The sequence below is a fragment of the Felis catus genome, chromosome X, assembly GCF_018350175.1.
Source record: "Felis catus isolate Fca126 chromosome X, F.catus_Fca126_mat1.0, whole genome shotgun sequence".
In the NCBI taxonomy this organism is placed as follows: Eukaryota; Metazoa; Chordata; class Mammalia; order Carnivora; family Felidae; genus Felis; species Felis catus.
The window spans coordinates 84,986,415-85,009,802 of record NC_058386.1 but is presented as its reverse complement, the minus strand read 5'-3'; the positions used below and the strand labels follow the sequence as shown (position 1 = coordinate 85,009,802).

The following is a 23,388-nucleotide window of genomic DNA, read 5'->3' as shown; positions in this document are numbered from 1 at the left end:
AATTTAAAATAAGTATGATTAATATGTTAATGGTCCTAATGGTAATAGTGGACAACATGTAAGAACAGAAGAGAGATGTAAACTCTTTAAAAATAATAAAAAGAGAAATACTAGAGACAAAAACACTGTAACAGACATAAAGAATGCCTTTGATAGGCTTTTTTATAGTATTTTGTTACTACAATTTATTGTCAAGTTGGGTAACATACAGTGTATATGGTGTGCTCTTGGTTTTGGGGGTAGATTCTCATGGTTCATCACTTACATACAACACCCAGTGCTCATCCCAACAAGTGCCCTCCTCAATGCCTATCACCCATTTCCCCCCTCCTTCCCCATCAACCCTAAGTTTGTTCTCTGTACTTAAGAGTCTCATATGGTTTGCCTCCCTCCCTCTCTGATTGTAACTATTTCTTTTCCCCTTCCCTTACCCCATATTCTATTAAGTTTCTCAAGATCCAGATATGAGTGAAAACATATTATATCTGTCTTTCTCTGACTGAATTATTTCACTTAGCAAAATACCCTTCAATTCCATCCAAGTTGCTACAAATGGCAGGATTTCATTTTTTTTCTCATGGTGAAGTAGTGTTCCATTGTGTATACAAACCACATCTTCTTTACCCATTCATCACTTGATGGATGTTTAGGCTCTTTCCATAATTTGACTATTGTTGAAAGTGCTGCTATAAATATTGGGGTACATGTGCCGCTATGAATCAGCACTGCTGTATCCTTTGGATAAATTCCTAGTATTGCTATTGCTGGGTCATAGGAAAGCACTACTTTTAGTTTAGTTTTTTTTTTTTTTCAGGAAACTCCACACTGTTTTCCAAAGCAGCTGCACCAGTTTGCATTCCCACCAACAGTGCAAGAGGGTTCCCATTTCTTCATATCCTTGTCAGCATCTGTTGTCTTCTGAGTTGTTAATTTTAGCTACTCTGGTATGAGGTGGTATCTCAGTGTGGTTTTCATTTGTATTTCCCTGCTGATGAGTGATATTGAGCATCTTGTCATGTCTGTTGGCCATCTGGATGTCTTCTTTGGAAAAGTGTCTACTAGAGATAAAAACACTATAACAGACATAAAGAATGCATTTGGTAGGCATTTTAATAAACTGGGCATGGTGAAAGGAAAAAAAAATCAGTGAGTTTGAAGGTATGTCAATAATAACTTCCCAAACTGATGAGCAAAACGAAAGAAGAATTAAAAAAAAAAAAAAAGAACATCTGCGTGTTAGTGTATTGGAAGATGGCGGCATAGGAGAACACTGGACTCACCTTGTCCTGCTGATCACTTAGATTCTATCCACATTGGCCTAAATAACCCAGAAAACCACCAGAAGAAAAACAGAACAGACTCTCTGGAGCCAAGCGTAGACAAGAGGCACACGGAAGAGGCTAGGAAGGGCAGACAGGCGGTGCATGCTACATGGACTGGCAGGAGGGAGCCGGGCAGTGCAGGGACAGCCCAACAGGCAAGGGAGAGCCCCCGAAGTATGGCTTGCAAAGCGGAGTGGCCAGATTCTGTGAGTTCTGACAGCCAGCGGGACTTAATATCTGGAATGTTAAAGGTCAACAGCCCTGCTCTTGGAGAGCAGGGAAGGCAAGAGGATGCTGGGAGGGAGGGTTGCTGAGCCCCGGAAGACAGAGCTCAGCTCGGTGGGGGAACAAAGGTGCTGGCAAGTGCCATTTGCCTCTCCCATCCCCCAGCCGAAATTCCAAAGGGAACCAGTTCCCATCGCCAAACTTGCTTACATCACGCAAACACCCAACGCTGTGCTTCTGTGGATCCATCCCTCCAATGAACATGTCTTCCTCCCGGTGTGGAGGGCCCCTCCCGCAAGGGACCACCAAGGGCAAAGCTAGCTAACCCTGCCCCTTCCACCCCTGTGCACCTTGCAGATCCACCCCATCTGATATGCCCTTGGCCAGTTCCCATCAAAGCAGCACCACAAGCCTGGCAGTATGCAAGTAGCCCAGACAGGGGCCACACCACTACACAGTGAGTCCTGCTCTTGGGAGAGGGGAAGATAATTAATGTACATGCCAGTCTCACTGTGTCCCCAGCAGTGGGCTGGGGGCAGACATTTGGTGTGACTGTTGCCCTGCCCACCATCACAAGTTTCTCCTGACAGCACGGGGGAAGTGCCCTGCGGTTTGGAGCTACCACAGGGACTAGCCAAAATGACTAAATGGAAGAATTCTCCTCAAAAAAAACTCCAGGAAGTACCAACAACTAACGAATTGATCAAAAACAATTTAAGCAATATAATGGAACAAGAATGTAGAATAGTAGTCATAAAATTAATCACTGGGCTTGAAAAAAGCATAGAGGATAGCAGAGAATCTATTGCTACAGAGATCAAAGGACTAAGAAATAGTCATGAGGAGCTAAAAAATGGTATCAATGAGGTGGAAAATAAAATAGAGGCGGCCATACTCCCTACTAAACAATCTACTAAAGAATGAATGGGTCAAGAGAAGATAGCAGCATAGGAGGATGCTGGGCTCACTGCGCGTCCTGCTGATAACTTAGATTCCACCTACACCTGCCTAAATAATCCAGAAAACCGCCAGAGGAGTAGCAGAACAGAGTCTCCAGAGCCAAGCACAGACGAGAGGCCCATGGAAGAGGGTAGGAAGGGCGGTGAGGTGGTGCGCGCTCCACGGACTGGCGGGAGGGAGCCCGGGTGGAGGGGCCGTCCACAAGCCAAGCAGATCCCCTGAGTCTGGCTGGCAAAAGCAGAGGGGCCGGTCAGAGTGTGTTCCGACAGCAAGCAGGACATAGCATCTGGGAGGTCATTAGTTAACAGCTCTGCCAGAAAACGGGAAGGCGGGAGGACAAAGGGAGGGAGAGTTGCTGAGCCCCCTGACGACAGAGCTCAGTTTGGCGGGGAACAAAGGCACTCACCAGCACCATCTCCCCGCCCATCCCCCAGCCAAAATCCCAAAGGGAACCAGTTCCTGCCAGGGAATTGCTCGCTCTGCACAAACAACCAACGCTGTGCTTCTGCAGAGCCACCCCTCCGGCAGCAGGTCTGACTCCCTCCCACTGCCACAGGGCCCCTCCTGAAGTGGATCACCTAAGGAGAAGCGAGCTAAGCCTGCCCCTGCTGCCCCCGTGCACCTTGCCTACCCACCCCAGCTAATACGCCAGATCCCCAGCACCACAAGCCTGGCAGTGAGCAAGTAGCCCAGATGGGCCACGCCACCCCACAGTGAATCCCGCCCCTAGCACAGGGGAAGAGAAGGCACACACAAGTCTGACTGTGGCCCCAGTGGTAGGCTGGGGGCAGACACCAGGTCTGACTGCGGCCCCGCCCACCAACTCCAGTTATACACCACAGCACAGTGGAAGTGTCCTGCAGTACCGCACCACTCCAGGGACTATCCTAAATGACCAAACGGAAGAATTCCCCTCAAAAGAATCTCCAGGAAATAACAACAGCTAATGAACTGATCAAAAAGGATTTAAATAATATAACAGAAAGTGAATTTAGAATAATAGTCATAAAATTAATCGCTGGGCTTGAAAACAGTATACAGGACAGCAGAGAATCTCTTGCTACAGAGATCAAGGGACTAAGGAACAGTCACGAGGAGCTGAAAAACAGTTTAAACGAGATGGAAAGTAAAATGGAAACGTCCACGGCTCAGATTGAAGAGGGAGAGGAGAGAATAGGTGAACTAGAAGATAAAATTATGGAAAAAGAGGAAGCTGAGAAAAAGAGAGATAAAAAAAAAATCCAGGAGTATGAGGGGAAAATTAGAGAACTAAGTGATACACTAAAAAGAAATAATATACGCATAATTGGTATCCCAGAGGAGGAAGAGAGAGGTAAAGGTGCTGAAGGGGTACTTGAAGAAATAATAGCTGAGAACTTCCCTGAACTGGGGAAGGAAAAAGGCATTGAAATCCAAGAGGCACAGAGAACTCCCTTCAGACATAACTTGAATTGATTTTCTGCACGACATATCATAGTGAAACTGGCAAAATACAAGGATGAAGAGAAAATTCTGAAAGCAGCAAGGGAAAAACGTGTCGTAACATATAAAGGGAGACCTATAACTCGTGACTGATCTCTCTTTTGAAACTTGGCAGGCCAGAAAGGCATGGCAGGATATCTGCAATGTGATGAACAGAAAAAATATGCAGCCGAAATCCTTTATCCAGCAAGTCTGTCATTTAGAATACAAGGAGACATAAAGGTCTTCCAAAACAAACAAAAACTGAAGGAATTTGTCACCACTAAACCAGCCCTACAAGAGATCCTAAGGGGAATCCTGTGAGACAAAGTACCAAAGACATCGCTATAAGCATAAAACATACAGATATCACAATGACTCTAAACCCGTATTTTTCTATACTAACACTGAATGTAACTGGACTAAATGCGCCAACCAAAAGACATAGGGTATCAGAATGAATAAAAAACAAGACCCATCTCTTTGCTGTCTACAAGAGACCCATTTTAGACCTGAGGACACCTTTAGATTGAGAGTGAGGGGATGGAGAACTATTTATCATGCGACTGGAAGACAAAACAAAGCTGGAGTAGCCATTCTTATATCAGACAAACTAGACTTTAAATTAAAGGCTGTAACAAGAGATGAAGAAGGGCATTATATAATAATTACAGGGTCTATCCATCAGGAAGAGCTAACAGTTATAAATGTCTATGCGCCGAATACGGGAGCCCCCAAATATATAAAACAATTACTCATAAACATAAGCAACCTTATTGATAAGAATGTGGTAATTGCAGGGGACTTTAACACTCCACTTACAGAAATGGATAGATCATCTAGACACACGGTCAATAAAGAAACATGGGCCCTGAATGATACATTGGATCAGATGGACTTGACAGATATATTTAGAACTCTGCAACCCAAAGCAACAGAATATACTTTCTTCTCGAATGCACATGGAACATTCTCCAAGATAGATCATATACTGGGTCACAAAACAGCCCTTCATAAGTATACAAGAATTGAAATTATACCATGCATACTTTCAGACCACAATGCTATGAAGCTTGAAATCAACCACAGGAAAAAGTGTGGAAAACCTCCAAAAGCATGGAGGTTAAAGAACACCCTACTAAACAATGAGTGAGTCAACCAGGCAATTAGAGAAGAAATTAAAAAAATATATGGAAACAAACGAAAATGAAAATACAACAATCCAAACGCTTTAGGATGCAGCGAAGGCAGTCCTGAGAGGAAAATGCATTGCAATCCACGCCCATCTCAAGAAACAAGAAAAATCCCACATACAAAATCTAACAGCACACCTAAAGGAAATAGAAGCAGAAGAGCAAAGGCAGCCTAAACCCAGCAGAAGAAGAGAAATAATAAAGATCAGAGCAGAAATAAACAATATAGAATCTAAAAAAACTGTAGAGCAGATCAACGAAACCAAGAGTTGGTTTTTTTGAAAAGATAAACAAAACTGACAAACCTCTAGCCAGGCTTCTCAAAAAGAAAAGGGAGGTGACCCAAATAGATAAAATCATGAATGAAAATTGAATTATTACAACCAATCCCTCAGAGATACAAACAATTATCAGGGAATAGTATGATAAATTACATGCCAAGAAATTGGACAACCTGGAAGAAATGGACAAATTCCTAAATACCCACACTCTTCCAAAACTCAATCAGGAGGGAATAGAAAGTTTGAACAGACCCATAAGCAGCGGAGAAATTGAATCGGTTATCAAAAATCTCCCAACAAATAAGAGTCCAGACCCGATGGCTTCCCAGGGGAGTTCTACCAGACATGTAAAGCAGAGATAATACCTATCCTTCTCAAGCTATTCCAAGAAATAGAAAGGGAAGGAAAACTTCCAGACTCATTCTATGAAGCCAGTATTACTTTGATTCCTGAACCAGACAGAGACCCAGTAAAAAAAAAGAGAACTACAGGCCAATATCCCTGATGAATATGGATGCAAAAATTCTCAATAAGATACTAGCAAATCGAATTCAACAGCATATAAAAAGAATGATTCACAATGATCAAGTGGGATTCATTCCTGGGATGCAGGGCTGGTTCAACATTCGCAAATCAATCAACGTGATACATCACATTAATAAAAGAAAAGAGAAGAAGCAAAGGATCCTGGCAATCGATACAGAAAAGGCCTTTGACAAAATTCAGCACCTTTCTTAATAAAAACCTTTGAGAAAGTCGGGATAGAAGGAACATACTTAAGGATCATAAAAGCCATTTATGAAAAGCCCACAGCTAACATCATCCTCAATGGGGAAAAACTGAGAGCTTTCTCCCTGAGATCAGGAACATGACAGGGATGCCCACTCTCACTGCTGTTGTTTAACATAGTGTTGGAAGTTCTAGCATCAGAAATCCAACAACAAAAGGAAATCAAAGGCATCCAAATTGGCAAAGATGAAGTCAAGCTTTCGCTTTTTGCAGACGACATGATATTATACATGGAAAATCCGATAGACTCCACCAAAAGTCTGCTAGAACTGATACAGGAATTCAGCAAAGTTGCAGGATACAAAATCAATGTACAGAAATGAGTTGCATTCTTATACACTAACAATGAAGCAACAGAAAGACAAATGAAGAAACTGATCCCATTCACAATTGCACCAAGAAGCATAAAATACCTAGGAATAAATCTAACCAAAGATGTAAAAGATCTGTATGCTGAAAACTATAGAAAGCTTATGAAGGAAATTGAAGAAGATATAAAGAAATGGAAAGACATTCCCTGCTCATGGATTGGAAGAACAAATATTGTCAAAATGTCAATACTACCCAAAGCTATCTACACATTCAATACAATCCCAATCAAAATTGCACCAGCATTCTTCTCGAAACTAGAACAAGAAATCCTAAAATTCATATGGAACCACAAAAGGCCCCGAATAGCCAAAGTAATTTTGAGGGAGAAGACCAAAGCAGCAGGCATCACAATCCCAGACTTTAGCCTCTACTACAAAGCTGTCATCATCAAGACAGCATGGTATTGGCACAAAAACAGACACAGACAAATGGAATAGAATAGAAACCCCAGAACTAGACCCACAAACGTATGGCCAACTCATCTTTGACAAAGCAGGAAAGCACATCCAATGGAAAAAAGACAGTCTCTTTAACAAATGGTGCTGGGAGAAGTGGATAGCAACACGCAGAAAATTGAAATTAGACCACTTTCTCACACCATTCACAAAAATAAACTCAAAATGGATAAAGGACCTAAATGTGAGACAGGAAACCATCAAAACCTTAGAGTAGAAAGCAGGAAAAGACCTCTCTGACCTCAGCTGTAGCAATCTCTTACTCGACACATCCCCAAAGGCAAGGAAATTAAAAGTAAAAATGAATTACTAGGATCTTATGAAGATAAAAAGCTTCTACACAGCAAAGGAAACAACCAACAAAACTAAAAGGCAACCAACGGAATGGGAAAAGATATTTGCAAATGACATATCGGACAAAGGGCTAGTATCAAAAATCTATAAAGAGCTCACCAAACTCCACACCCGAAAAACATATAACCCAGTGAAGAAATGGACAGAAAACATGAATACACACTTCTCTAAAGAAGACATCCAGATGGCTAATAGGCACATGAAAAGATGCTCAACATTGCTCCTTATCAGGGAAATACAAATCAAAACCACACTCGGATATCACCTCACGCCAGTCAGAGTGGCTAAAATGAACAAATCAGGAGCCTATAGATGCCGGAGAGTATGTGGAGAAATGGGAACCCTCTTGCACTGTTGGTGGGAATGCAAATTGGTGCAGCCACTCTGGAAAACAGTGGGGAGGTTCCTCAGAAAATTAAAAATAGACCTACCCTATGACCCAGCAATAGCACTGCTAGGAATTTACCCAAGGGATACAGGAGTACTGATGCATAGGGGCACTTGTATCCCAATGTTTATAGCAGCACTCTCAACAATAGCCAAATTATGGAAAGAGCCTAAATGTCCATCAACTGATGAATGGATAAAGAAATTGTGGTTTATACACACAATGGAGTACTACAGGGAAATGAGAAAGAACGAAATATGGCCCTTTGTAGCAACGTGGATGAACTGGAGAGTGTGATGCTAAGTGAAATAAGCCATACAGAGAAAGACAGATACCATATGGTTTCACTCTTATGTGGATTCTGAGTAACTTAACAGAAACCCATGGGGGAGGGAAAGGAAAAAAAAAGAGGTTAGAGTGGGAGAGAGCCAAAGCATAAGAGACTCTTAAAAACTGAGAACAAACTGAGGGTTGATGGGGGGTGGGAGGGAGGGGAGGGTGGGTTTTGGGCATTGTGTAGGGCACGTTTTGGGATGAGCACTGGGTGTTGTATGGAAACCAATTTGACAATAAATTTCATATATTGAAAAAAAAAGAATGAATGGGTCAACCAGGCAATTAGAAAAGAAATTTAAAAATATATGGAAATAAATGGAAATGAAAATACAACAATACAAATGCTTTGGGATGCAGCCAAGGCAGTCCTGAGAGGAAAATGCATTGCAATCCAGGCCTATCTCAAGAAACAAGAAAAATCCGAAATACAAAATCTAAGAGCACACCTAAAGGACATAGAAGCAGAAGAGCAAAGACATCCCACACCCAGCAGAAGAAGAGAAATAATAAAGAACAGAGCAGAAATAAACAATATAGAATCTAAAAAACTGTAGAGCAGATCAATGAAACCAAGAGTTGTTTTTTTGAGAAATAAACAAAACTGAAACAACTCTAGTCAGGCTTTTCAAAAAGAAAAGGGAGAGGACCCAAATAGATAAAACCATGAACGAAAATGGAATTATTACAACCAATCCCACAGAAATACAAAAAATTATCAGGGAATACTATGAAAAATTATAATGCAACAAACTGGACAACATGGAAGAAATGGACAAATTCTTAAGCACCCACATACTTGCAAAACTCAAGCACGAAGAAATAGAAAATTTGGACAGACGCATAACCAGCAAAAAATTGAATCAGTTATCAAAAATCTCCCAACAAATAGGAGTACAGGTCCAGATGGCTTCCCTGGGGAATTCTACCAGACATGTAAAGCAGAGATAATACCTATCCTTATCAAGCTGTTCCAAAAAATAGAAATGGAAGGAAAAATTCCAGATCCATTCTATGAAGCCAGCATTCCTTTGATTCCCAAACCAGACAGAGACCCAGCCAAAAAACAGAACTACAGGCCAATAGCCCTGATGAATATGGATGCAAAAATTCTCCTCAAGATACTAGCAAATCGAATTCAACAGCTTATAAAAAGAATGATTCACAATGATCAAGTGGGATTCATTCCTGGGATGCAGGGCTGGTTCAACATTCGCAAATCAATCAACGTGATACATCACATTAATAAAAGAAAAGATAAGAACCATATGATCCTGTCAATTGATGCAGAAAAAGCAGTGACAAAATTCAGCATACTTTCTTAATAAAAACCCTCAAGAAGGTCAGGATAGAAGGAACATACTTAAACATCATAAAAGCCATTTATGAAAAGCCCACAGCTAATATCATCCTCAATGGGGAAAAACTGAGAGCTTTACCCCTGAGCTCAGGAATATAACAGGGATGTCCACTGTCACTGCTGTTGTTTAACATAGTGTTGGAAGTCCTAGCATCAGCAATCAGACAACAAAAGGAAATCAAAGGCATCAAAATTGGCAAAGATGAAGTCAGGGTTTCACTTTATGGAGATTACTTAATATTATATATGGAAACCCGACAGACTCCACCAAAAGTCTACCAGCGCTTATACACGAATTCAGCAAAGTCGCAGGATAGAAAATCAATGTACAGAAATCAGTTGCATTCTTATGCACTAGTAATGAAGCAACAGAAAGACAAATAAAGAAACTGATCCCATTCACAATTGCACCAAGAAGCATAAAATACCTAGGAATAAACCTAACCAAAAATGTCAAAGATCTGTATGCTGAAAACTATAGACATCTTATGAAGGAAATTGAAGAAGATAAAAAGAAATGGAACAACATTCCGTGCTCATGCATTGGAAGAATAAATATTGTTAAAATGTCAATACTTCCCAAAGCAATCTACATATTCAATACAATCCCAGTCAAAATTGCACCAGCATTCTTCTCGAAGCTAGAACAATCAATCCTAAAATTTGTATGGAACCACAAAAGACCCTGAATGGCCAAAGTAATTTTGAAGAAGACCAAAGTGGGAGGCATCACAATCCCAGACTTTAGCATCTACTACAAAGCTGATCATCAGGACAGCATGGTATTGGCACAAAAACAGACACATAGACCAATGGAATAGAATAGAGAACCCAGAATTAGACCCACAAAAGTATGGCCAATAATCTTTGACAAAGCAGGAAAGAATATCCAATGGAAAAAAAGACAGTCTCCTTAACAAATGGTGCTGGGAGAATTGGACAGCAACATGCAGAGGAATGAAACTAGACCACTTTCTTACACCATTCACAAAAATAAACTCAAAATGGATAAAGGACCTGAATGTGAGACAGTAAACAATCAAAACCCTAGAGGAGAAAACAGGAAAAAGCCTCTCTGACCTTAGATGTGGCAATTTCTTACTTGACACATCTCCTAAGGCAAGGAAATTACAAGAAAAAATGAAGTATTGGGACCTCATGAAGATAAAAAGCTCCTGCACAGCAAAGGAAACAATCAACAAAACTAAAAGGCAACCAACGGAATGGGAAAAGATATTTGCAAATGACTTATTGGACAAAGGGCTAGTATCCAAAATCTATAAAGAACTCACCAAACTCCACACCCAAGAAACAAATAATCCAGTGAAGAAATGGACATAAGACATGAATAGACACTTCTCTAAAGAAGGCATCCAGATGGTCAACAGGCCCATGAAAAGATGCTCAACGTCCCTACTCATCAGGGAAATAGAAATCAAAACCACACTCAGATATCACCTCACACCAGTCAGAGTGGCTAAAATGAACAAATCAGGAGCCTATAGATGCTGGAGAGGACGTGGAGAAATGGGAACCCTCTTGTACTGTTGGTGGGAATGCAAACAGGTGCAGCCACTCTGGAAAACAGTGGGGAGGTTCCTCAAAAAATTAAAAATAGATCTACCCTATGACCCAGCAATAGCACTGCTAGGAATTTATCCGAGGGATACAGGAGTGCTGATGTATAGGGGCACATGTACCTCAATGTTTATAGAAGCACTTTCAACAATAGCCAAATTATGGAAATAGCCTAAATGTCCATCAACTGATGAATGGAGAAAGAAATTGTGGTTTTTATACACAATGGAATAGTACTTGGCAATGAGAAAGAATGAATTATGGCCTTTTGTAGAAATGTGGATGGTACTGGAGAGTGTTATGCTAAGTGAAATAAGTCATACAGGGAAAGACAGATACCATATGTTTTCACTCTTATGTGGATCCTGAGAAAATTAACAGAAGACCATGGGGGAGGGGAAGAGAAAAAATAGTTACAGAGAGGGAAGGAGGCAAACCATAAGAGACCCTCAAAAACTGAGAATAAACTGAGGGTTGATGGGGGTGGGAGGGAGGGGAAAGTTAGTGATGGGCATTGAGGAGGGCACCTGTTGGGATGAGCACCGGGTGTTTTATGGAAACCAATTTGACAATAAATTTCATATTAAAAAATGAAATAGGTAAAGGGTGTCTACCCTCTTATGACAATAGTGTTCTCAGTGAATACTGAGATTGTTCTAATGTTGTTCTTCTTAGTTTAATAATGAATAGAACCTTTCTTCCTCTTTTCAAAAATGTTTCTAAAAACACTAACATTATTGTACTTTCTGTTTACTGTCTAAGCCCCACTCAGATAGCATTAGGATGAAGTGCTAAAGTATAGACCCTCTCTTAACTTCCCTTTGCTAACTGATAGAGTTCAGATAGCGAGAGATAGCCCCCTTGCACATATCTGTTAACATTCAAAGGACAACTGTTATAGGCTTACTAAGTCATCTTTATGAAAATGCCCCAGTACCACCTAATCCACCTCTACCTTCCTATCCAGCTGTGATTACATACAGGTACAGGACAGTCTTCAAAGGACTTTCATAGCATAATTCAGACAGGCTAGAAAAAGCATAACAATATGTGAAAGTGATACAAAGTAGAAAGAAAGAAAAAAGCAGACATGGGAAAAAAAGAAACAGGTTTAAAGATTATACATATCTAAAAAGATGTGGAAACTGATCATGCAACACACATACTTTTTACTGTTAAACTACTAGAGATAGGAGCACCTGGATGGCTCAGTCCATTACATGTCCAACTCTTGGTTTTGGCTCAGGTCGTGATCTCAAGGTTTTGTGGGTTTGAGCCATGCATTGGGCTCTGCACTGGCAGTGTAAAACCTGCTTGGGATTTTCCCACTCTCCCTCTCTTTCTGACCCTCCCCAACTCATGCTCTCTGTCTCTCTCAAAATAAATAAACTTTATTTTAAAAAATCTTACAAAATGAAAAAAAAACTAGAGATAATATACTGTACATTTCTTTTTTTATTTTTAATGTTTTTATTTTTATTTTTTTTTCTGAGAAACAAAGAGAGACAGAGCACAAGCAGGGAAGGTGCAGAGAGAGAGGAAGACACAGAATCTGAAGCAGGCTCCAGGCTCTGAGCTGTCAGCACAGAGCCCAATGTGGGGCTCAAAATCACAAGCCATGAGGTTACCTGAGCTGAAGTTGAACACTTAACCGAGTGAGCCACCCAGGCACCTCATTACACTATACATTTCTAAATTTGGATGTGCACCAGAATGAACTCTGGACAAGTGTCTTTACATTGCTGTAGTCAGAGAAAAATAACTTAATGCTCAGCCTCGTAGGGCATAGACTGTAAACAATCAGGGAAGATTATTAAACTAATGACCGAAAAAGGAAACATTTTCCTTATAAATCAATACACCTTTTTCAAGGATATATTTGAAACTGTGAGAAATGGGGTTAACAACACATTGGAGAGCTTCAGGGACTCTAACTTTGGGGTTTAGTTTTTTATTCTGATCCAATAGTATAGTATAGTGGCTAAGAGAATGGGCCCAGTAGCCAAAATGCAAGTCATAAACTGCTGTGTGACTTTTGTTAAGTCACTTATCTGAATCTCTAGTCACTTCTTCTGGAAAATGGGGATGATAATAATACCTACATAATACAGTAATTCTAGAGATTGACTTAATCTATCTAAAGCACTTAAAACAGAGCCTGGCATATGGTGAGTACTCAATAAATGTTATTTATCATTATGACTATTATTCATCAATTTTAAAATGTTATAGAAATCCTAAACATTATTATCCAAGCAGAGCTAGAAACGCCATTTGCTTCACCATTGTTGGTCCATTTGTAAGAAAAAAAATGATTCTTAGCACTTCCCAAGGAATAAATTGCTTTGGTATATGATGATGATAGTGATGTCTAGAAGTGAAAAGAAAGGAGAAGAAAGAATTTATTGGAAAAATAATAAGAAGAGATAGTAGAATAAATATTGCAGGCTGACGACCTGGATTTTACTCCTAGCTGCTAACTCTGGAGCTGGTAAATTTTCTTTTTTCAATTATAAATTAAAATAAATCTTTCTTACTCTATCTTTTCACAGGCTTCTCTGCATCAGTGTTACATCTTAGAGAAGTACCTGTGATTAGGGCTGGGTTTAGCTCCAGGATAACTGCAGGAAAGGGTAGTGATTAAGAAAATGGACTCTGGAATAACACTGCCTTAAATACAGAACACGGTTTTGTTAGTTGAGTAACTTTGGACAAGTTTCTACATGCCTTTCAGACTCAGTTTTTTTCGGTTAAACAAAGATAATAGAACTCCCACACAGAGTTGCATTGAGACTCAAATTGAGATAATACAGAGACCAAGCTTAGCACAGTGAATGGCATATAGTAAGTACTTAATAAATGCTAAGAAGGCTAATACTGGCATGGAGGGTCCCAATAAATTATGGATAATCTATATTTATTCATAATGATCATCATGTTCCTTTTTATCTGTCAGAATATTATCTTCATTAGGAAAAAAAGGAAGGACAATTCACATAGAGACTTGGGGTCCCAGTTCAGGACATGCTTTTGGTGTCTACTGGTGAGTTTGTACAGGGGTGAAGATGGAGAGACTTCCAAATGTAAAAACACATGACAGCTGTAGGAGTTAGGGTTTAGGCTCCCCTGGAAACTAAGAGTCTGTCATATTCTATAGACACAACCTGTTCCAACTTTTATGTGTTTGATTCCCACAATGTACACAACACCTATGCAGAAAACCCCCTTGGTCACCTCTGGCCATAACATATAAAACTGTACCATGTATCAACTATCATGACTCAGAGTTGGCCAAGGATACACAGTTCTCTTATAGGACCACAGGGTCTCAGGGAGCAGCCAGAATGTCATAGCTAGAAGGTTATGTGGTTATTTCTCTGCTTCCTCCCCTAGATCCCGTCTCTGATCTTGTGTGACCTACTCTATGCCTAGAGAATCTTAAGACTATTGATTCTATCTCCTAGTTTTGCCCTCTGACTTCTGTTTAAGTTTCCATGGGTTCTAGGAGGAAACCGGAAGACAGGAGTTACAAGGGGTTAGGGTACTTATTCTGCCTAATGCCTCTTTATTTGCCACAGTTCATATGTTCTTTTAAGGCCACAGCTTTTGTCAGGACCACTCTACTCATTCCAGGTTCCAGTGGCAATTTACAGCTTCCTCCCTTTTGTTGGTTGCCTTAACCCAACCTCACCTCTGTAAACAGTTCCTTCACTCAACTCATTTCTGTGCACCTTTTGAGTATGGCTTATTTCCAGATAAACACATTATTTCCAGTGTTCACACATCCTGCGCTAGGCCCATTTCTCTCCTCTGCATTGACAGTAGTGGCTCTCACAATGTAGATCACAGTAACAGTTGTTATTCTTTCTAAGTCTAGTACTTGTAATAATGGGCCTTTACTCCTAACAGTAAATAATATTTCTATGTTCCTCAAATACTTTCTTTCATGTGTTACTTAAATCTTTACTCTTCTCCCCATTTGCTCTCATGAGTTTGGGTGGAGAGAGATTTTGCTTATTTTTAGCAGTTGGAGAAGATGGGACTGTTTATGACACCTGCTGATGGAAATGTATTAAAACCAGGACTATATAGAAGTCATACCTCTGAATTATTTATCTGTGGATATGTTCATTTTTCTCAATGAAATATCTAATACCAAAAACTAGAAATAAAATCTCAACCTAAGTTAAAAAAAATAATAATTGACACCACGGTGAGTTACCTTGTACCACACAACATCAGGCTCTTGATCAGACTTTTTAAAGTCATCCATGTCTGGGCAGGAGATCTCTTTTCTTTTAGTGACTTCAGATTTCTCTAAATACCGTATCCTGCTATTGTAGCACAGGCCTGATTCATTCTCTGCAACAGTCAAGGACATTGACACCTTCATGCAATATGTCGAGTTTCTGTAGGAACAGAGAAATAGCAGAATGGCTTTACTGGGTGTTTAAAACCGTGTTTGTACTCTACATATTAAAAGAATATTTACTTTTATGTATGGAACCTTGCCTAGAAATCAGAAACAACATCAAAACAACACAAAACAGGTTTCTAGTTCAACAGACAAGAAGCTATAAAGCAAAATGTTAATGAGGACATCTCTGACCATGAGGTAGCTACATAACTACATAGAATAGCTGTACCCATTTTCTAAACTATAAGACAGCACAGGCTTCTTTTCCAGTGGTAAATATTGCTACATTGAAAATCTGATAGTGAAAAATATGAGAAAGTCTGTAACTAGAGCTATAGTAATTTCTGCCCTGCCCCTATGATCAGTCCCTTCACGGGTATTTCAAGGGTTGTTTCATTTTGTCATTGGTTTCAAAGCCAACATCTGATTTTACAAGGTACATACCCAAAAGCAGATCAACATACAGAAGATACCTGTGAACTTATATAGCTTTTTAAATTGTTTACTGAGATATGTCAGGGGTCAAATTCTTGGTTCCAACAGAGAACAAATCCTAGTAGAATGTGGTTCGTCTGAATTAATTTTATCCACCAACATTAATAGTATAAAGGAATTTCAACAGTAAATTTTACCATAAGGCCACTTTAGAAATTGGGCATTAATTGGCTAACTCATTATATAAAAGTATTTATGGAATTCAATTCTGCCTTCATTTCTCAATGTATGCCCCTTGACTTTTCCTTACTCTGCTGTACCTGGGATGCAGTAGATATCATAAAAGAAAACTGGAAAGTATGAGAAAGAGATCAGAGACACCTGGTAAGACTTAGAAGAAGGTCAACTGGAAATCTCTTGGTAGGAAATAACAGGATTGTGTCTAAACATCAAGAGATACCAGCTGTTAAAAACACCAAGTGCCAAGGGCACCTCAAAACTGGTTTTACAACCAAGTGACAATAATCCTGACAGATGGGATAAGCATGCCAGCCAATAATTTAAGTTGGCCTAAAATAATTATTAATATTCATACTACTTACTCATTGAAATTTCACGATGTGCCAGATATTATATAAAACAAAGGAGTGCAGATGGTTGTTGCCCATTGGGTTTACAAATTGAGTTAATCAAAATGACTGCTACTTGAATTTCTAGTGAAGTTAATTACTGGCAAGTACTTCTGACTATGTCCATGCCTGTGTCATCTGAGTAGGATACTTTCAAAGTACTCCCATTCTAATGTTCTAATGTGCAACCCCATTACACAATGTAGATTGTGAGCTATTGCTTTTCTCTCTTCCTTAGTACAGATTCCAAGAACCCAAAGATATGCCCACTAGGGATCAAATGTAAACATTTAATTCTCTTGTTAGATGTTTGACAGCCTCTTTAAAAGCCATGAATCTAAAACCACCAGAATAAAACAAAAATAAAACAAAACACAAAAACAGTCTTAGGCAAGAAGGTAAGTTTGGTGCAATTTGGCTCTTCTTGACTCCACCTTCAGTATTTTGATGCTAAGCATTTCCATGTCTCTATGCTTCATTTAAGGCCCTACATGATCTGGCCTGTCATAACATTTTCCTTTATTTTTTTTTTATTTAAATCTTTCTTTCTTTCTTTCTTTCTTTCTTTCTTTCTTTCTTTCTTTCTTTCTTTCTTTCGAGAGAAAGCAGGGAAGGGGCAAAGAGAGAGGGAGAGAGGGAATCCCAAGCAGGCTCCACACTGTCAGTCCAGAGTCAATGCAGGACTCCTCCTCAAACCTGAGCCAAAATCAAGAGTCAGATGCTTAACCAACTGAGCCACCCAGGCACCCCAACACTTTACTTTAGGGTGCAGTCACAATGGCATTTCCTCTGTTCCTTAAATATACTAAGCCTATTTGAGCCACGGACTTTTACACTTGCTCTTCTCTCTGATCTTCTATCATCTGTTTATTTGTTAAATGTAAACAAGAAATTAGTTGCTTTTGTTCATCACTCTATCCCTGAGATCTAAATGAATAATGTTCAGTGAATGTTAGTTGGTTAGAAGACATGGCACCAAAAGGTATGTTGATTCAAGAGACATGTCCTCTCTGCTCTACTTCTCCATCAACCCCATATGGTACTAACCTCTCTTCCTCATTCAGATTCAGGTATATGGCTGATCAAATGTCACATTCCTTGTTTAAATATGATTTGGCATAAATTTGCAGGTATTCTTGTACCACAAGGGTAAGGTTTAGCCAAGTCTTGTGTATCAGCATATTAGCAAAGAAAGGAATATACTAGTTACAACTGGGAGACAAGGAGGACTAGGGCAGGTATGGGAAATGGAGGAAAGATAAATGGTCACAGTTTTTTTTTTTTTAAGTATCAATCAAGTAGTAACCCAAGACCACGGGGAAAGGGAAGAGGAAAAAAAGTTACAAACAGAGAGGGAAGGAGGCAAACGATAAGAGACTCTTAAATACAGAGAACAAACTGAGGGCTGATGGCGGGTGGGAGGGAGGGGTGGGTTGGTGATGAGCATTGAGGAGGGCACTTGTTGGGATGGGCACTGGGCGTTGTATGGAAGCCAATTTGACAATAAATTATATTAAAAAGAAATAAATAAGTAAAAGTATCGAACACAGAAGAATCACCTCTTCTAGGTTTACAAAGAATTCTTAACAGTTCTTAATGTTACAGATTTTGATCATCTCTGCTCCATGGTGTTCATCCCTACAGGTGAAAGAGAATTACTTGTTAAATATCCTCCCACTATTATGCTGTACCTCAGGGAAAGAGGGCTGTTGACCAGCAGTCTCAAAAATAAAAGCAAATAGAACGTCCAGTCCCATGAAAGAAGCTTACTATCTCAAATGTATTTAGCCCTGGGGAAAAACAGAGTAGTCTGAGTAAGAGACCGACAGAGTGGTTTCTTAACAAAGCACCAGCTTTGAGCTAAGATCCACTGTGTTCAACTAGCTCTGTGTCCTTGGGCAAGTAATGTAACATCTCTCAGACTCACTTTCGTCAGCTGAAAAATGAGGATAAGAAGTCCTTTATGGTGATTCCATTGGAGTTTGGAGAAAGGAGTTCCTCTCATTATAACACCATGAGCAAAAATATGTTACCATTTTCAACTGGAATGATTACAACACCTGACCTCTCCAGTCTAAGTGTTAAATAAAATAATGCATATAAAACACATAATAGAGTATCTGGCACATAGTAGATATTCCATACATTATAGTTAGAATTGTCATTACCGATAGGATTAGTTCTTATATATTGTTAATAAATAATAATTATAATTTATGTGTGATAGTAATTATGATCAATCACCAATATAAAAAAAACAGTACACTGGCAGCAATGGATTAAGGTATGCCATTGGGTTAGGGGTGCTACTTGATAGGAAAATGTCTAAAAGAGGTCAGTTGGGCAATAGGCCTAGTACCAGAGAGTCATGAAGTTCTGAAAGGATCAAAAAGACACACTGACCTAGACACAAAAAGAAGTGAATCAAAAGAAAACAGCTAAGGCAGGGAGAAACTTTCAGTTAATATGGGTAGTAGCTACTTGGCAAAGGCTAGAACCTTGGAGGTCATATTGTTAGCAATAGTTTCACTAAGCCTTCTAAGAGTTTCTTAGACAAATGCCTTGTATAACAAAGCCTAGACCTCTAGGTAAGTTTTCTAGGGACAAAAGACAAGAGATATTCTTATGTGTTTCTTCCCCAATCCCTCCAAATTATAAATTATGTAGGTCAAGCTAAAAGCACCTTCATTAACTTGGGATAGGGATGAGGGCAGGGAACACAAACTGGGGATTGCTGATGGTTGAAGGAGAAAATGTTCCTGTTTTCTCTAACTCTAACCCACAAACAACCTGAGGCCCGGGTTCTGCATGAATTCATGCTTGTTCTGGTCTCTAGCATGTGGAAGGCTGCTAGCAAATTGCTTGTTAACCCACAAACAAGCCCTAGTATAAAGTCCTTAACGATGACCAAGGTCTCTGGAACTCGAAGACAAGGCCAGGTGGGAGTCCTACTGTCTCCATTACTGACCTGGGGTCAGTATGATCAAGGCTGTCTGACAGACTGAGACTCAGGTTGATTTTTTATTGGTTGTATAATCTAGCTCTGGCACAGTTCCCACTAATAATCTTGCATTGTTTAGATGTTATTTAGAAAAATGCCCCAGGCCAGTTCTATTTAAAATATTTCCTGCAACTGAGAGCTAAAAATGTTACTTTTCTTTCATTAGGTACAATTAGAGCTGTGAAAGTTTGAGGAGGCAGACTGACGAGTGTGCAACAATAGAGACTGTACTTTTTTTCTGACCTCCCTTCACATCCTGAGGATAAGGAGAACATTCAGGCTCAATATGAGAGAAGTGACTTTGCTGTGATATTACAGAAAGGCCTTACAATTGTATGCATTTCTAAACATTCAAGTGCTTCCTCATCTCTTATCTTACTTAATTCTGCCAATAATCCAGGAAAATGTTCAGGGTAGGTATCATCTACACTTTTCAGAGGACTAAAATGTAGACACAGAGAAGACAAATAATTCAGTTAAGCCCATATAGATGGTTAGTGGATTAGAACCCAGGTTTTGACTGTTAGCCCCTGGCTACACCCAGAACTTGATGCTAATATGGGTTAACAGCCAAACTAACTTGTGGTTATCCACACAAACTTGGGGGAGCTCATAGAAAGAAATGTAAATGTGTAAAGGTAACATTTAAAGAATAATGTCGGGGCGCCTGGGTGGCGCAGTCGGTTAAGTGTCCGACTTCAGCCAGGTCACGATCTCGCGGTCCGTGAGTTGGAGCCCTGCGTCGGGCTCTGGGCTGATGGCTCAGAGCCTGGAGCCTGTTTCCGATTCTGTGTCTCCCTCTCTCTCTGCCCCTCGCCCATTCATGCTCTGTCTCTCTCTGTCCCAAAAATAAACGTTGAAAAAAAATTTAAAAAAAATAAAGAATAATGTCAATACACACAGTACAGAAGAATTTGTAGATTGATGAAGAAATCCCACTTCCCATTCCAAAGATTTCATATTAGCTACTATATAGGTCATAACTTATACTTTTTCCCAGAAGTATTTCTAAGGGCAAATGTTGATCAATCTTGGGTTCCCTGACAGGAATAGTAAGATCATACATAAAAAACCCAGATGCCTCTTTCTAACTCCCATTTATATAATATGCTTATACTATAAAATTTTAAGTTTTATTTCTGAATTTGAGTTTATGTAAACTTTTTATATCACTAGAGCTAACCTATTAAAAAAAAAACTAAATAAATTAGGGAATTTTTTCATGTCTAAAAGCAGAAGCCCAGACAAAATACCTCAGGATATACTTGAAACTTTTCTAAATGGTTCCCTCAATTGTTTTATCCTCCTTTCAAGTTACTTTCTTTGCAAATTCCAGAACCATCTAATGACCAGTAAACTAAAACTTTGTTTTCTGAAATTTTTGAAATGTTAATTGACTGCTACACAAAACTATCATTTCATCAATCTACCACCCTTGGATGATATTGTCCCACTGGAAACATAAGAACTATGAACTGATATTATTATCAAATTCAGGGAAATGAAGTAAATTAATAAACAAATAAAATCTTAAGCCCTTTGATGACTTACATTCCTTGAAAATTATTACAAAAGTAGAAAATTTTGTGAAAAATATCTTTGACCTTGTTGGAAAGACCTTCAGATAAGTACAAAAATAAGCACATATAACTGCAAGCATGCAATGTTAATGCTTTAAAAGAACAAGAAAGGAAAAACAGAGGACAGAAATTACTAATATCAGAATGGAAAAACAGGATATCACTACAGTTCCTATAGATATTTAAAGAATAATAAAGGAATACTACAAACAACTCTATGCCCACAAATACGATAGCCTAGATGAAACGGATCAATTTCTTGAAAGGCACAATCTGCCAAAACTCACACAAGAAGAAACAGACCTACAGAAATATGAATAGGCCTACAGCTATTAAAGAAATTGAATCAATAATTAATAACCTTCCAAAAAATAAAACACCAAGTCCAGATGGATTCACTGGCAAATTCTACCAAATACTTAGGATGAAATTATACCAAATTCTCTACGATCTCTTTCAGAAGATAGAAGCAGATGGAGTACTTCCTAACTGATTCTATGAAGCCAGCATTAGTCTAATACCAACACCAAAGACATTACAAGAAAACTACAGACTGATATCTTTCATGAACATAAATGCACAATCCTCAACAGAATATTAGGAAATCAAACCCAGTAATGTATAAAAATAACTATATCCCAGGGACACCTGGGCAGCTCAATCAGTTGAGCATCCAACTCTTGATTTTGGCTCAGGTCATGATCACATGGTTGTGGGATCGAGCAGTATGTCAGGTTCTGCATGGAGCCAGCTTAAGATTCTCTCTCCCCCATGGCCCCTCTACTCCACTCGTGTGCACACTCTATCTCTAAAATAAAAAAAATAGGGGTGCCTGGGTGGCTCAGTCAGTTGAGTGTCTGACTTCGCCTCAGGTCATGACCTCACGGTCTATGAGTTCGAGCCCCAAGTCAGGCTCTGTGCTGACAGCTCAGAGTCTGGAGCTTGCTTCGGATTCTCTCTCTCTCTCTCTCTCTCTCTCTCTCTCTCTCTCTCTCTCTTTCTCTCTCTCTCTCTCTGCCCCTCCCCCGCTCATGTTCTCTCTGTGTCTCAGAAATAAACATTAAAAAAATAAAAATAAATAAATAAATAAATAAATAAATAAATAAATTATAGTAAAATACTAAAAAAGATAATCGTACCCCACAACCAAGTAGGATTTATCCCAGATGTGGAAAGTTGGTTCAAATATTCAAAAATCAGGGGCACTTGGGTGGCTTGGTTGTTTAATCATCAGACTCTTGATGTAGGCTCAGGTCATGATTTCATGGTTTGTGATATCAAGCACCTCATTGGTTTCTGCACTGACAGCATGGACTCTGCTTGGGATTCTTCTCTTCACTTCTCTCTGCCCCTCACCTGCTTGCACACACACTCTCTCACCCCCTCTCTCTCTCTCAAAGTAAGAAACATAAAAAAATCAAATATCAATTAATGTAGTTCATCACATTAACAGGCTAAAGAAGAAAAATTACATGACCATATCAGTAGATGCAGGAAAAGCAGTTAACAAAATCCAACGTCCATTCATGATAAAAAAAAAAGTAAAAAATAAAAAATAAACAAAAAAAACTCTCAACAAACTAGGACTAGAGGGAAAATTCCTCAACTCAGTAAAGAGTATCTATGAAAAAAACTATAGCTAACATTATATTTCATGATAATAAACTACAAGATTTCCCATTAAAATTAGGAATAAGGCAAGACTGTCCCCTCTCACCATTCCTATTCAACATCATACTGAAAGTCTCAGCTAATACAATAGATAAAAAAAGGAAATATCTCATTGATTCAAAAGGAAGAAATAAAATCATCTTTATTCATAGATGTATGATTGATCTATACATATAGATGACCCATGCAAAAAATCTGAAAGAGTTAACAAAACACCTGAAATTAGTAAGCAAGTAACTAGTAACTAGCAAGGCTCCAGGATATAAGGTTAATACACAAAAGTCAATTGCTTTCACATATGCAAGCAATGAAAAAGTTATTAATTTGAAATTAAAAACATGATATCACTTACATTAGAAACCCCCAAAATGAAATACTTAGGTATGTATCTAACAAAATATGTACAAGATCTACATGAGGATAACTACAAAACCGAGAAGACCAAAATTGGAGGACTCATACTATCTGACTTTAAGACCTACTCTAAAGCTACAGTAATTAAGACAGAACAGACAAACAGCTCAGTGGAATAGAATATTAAGCCTGGGAATAGATGCATATAAATATAGTCAACTGATCTTTGA

At 39.2% G+C, this 23,388-nt stretch overlaps 1 protein-coding gene across 3 annotated transcripts in view; it reads right to left on the bottom strand.

Annotated features, from left to right (window-relative positions):
- The window catches only part of IL1RAPL2 (interleukin 1 receptor accessory protein like 2), a 1,211,101-nt gene that overhangs the window by 527,993 nt on the left and 659,720 nt on the right, over positions 1-23,388 (bottom strand). For all 3 annotated transcript variants that reach the window (XM_045051172.1, XM_045051173.1, XM_045051174.1), the window contains one exon: positions 15,294-15,480. In XM_045051172.1, coding sequence (XP_044907107.1) covers positions 15,294-15,480 — 187 coding nt within the window. The remainder of the gene's footprint in view (positions 1-15,293; positions 15,481-23,388) is intronic.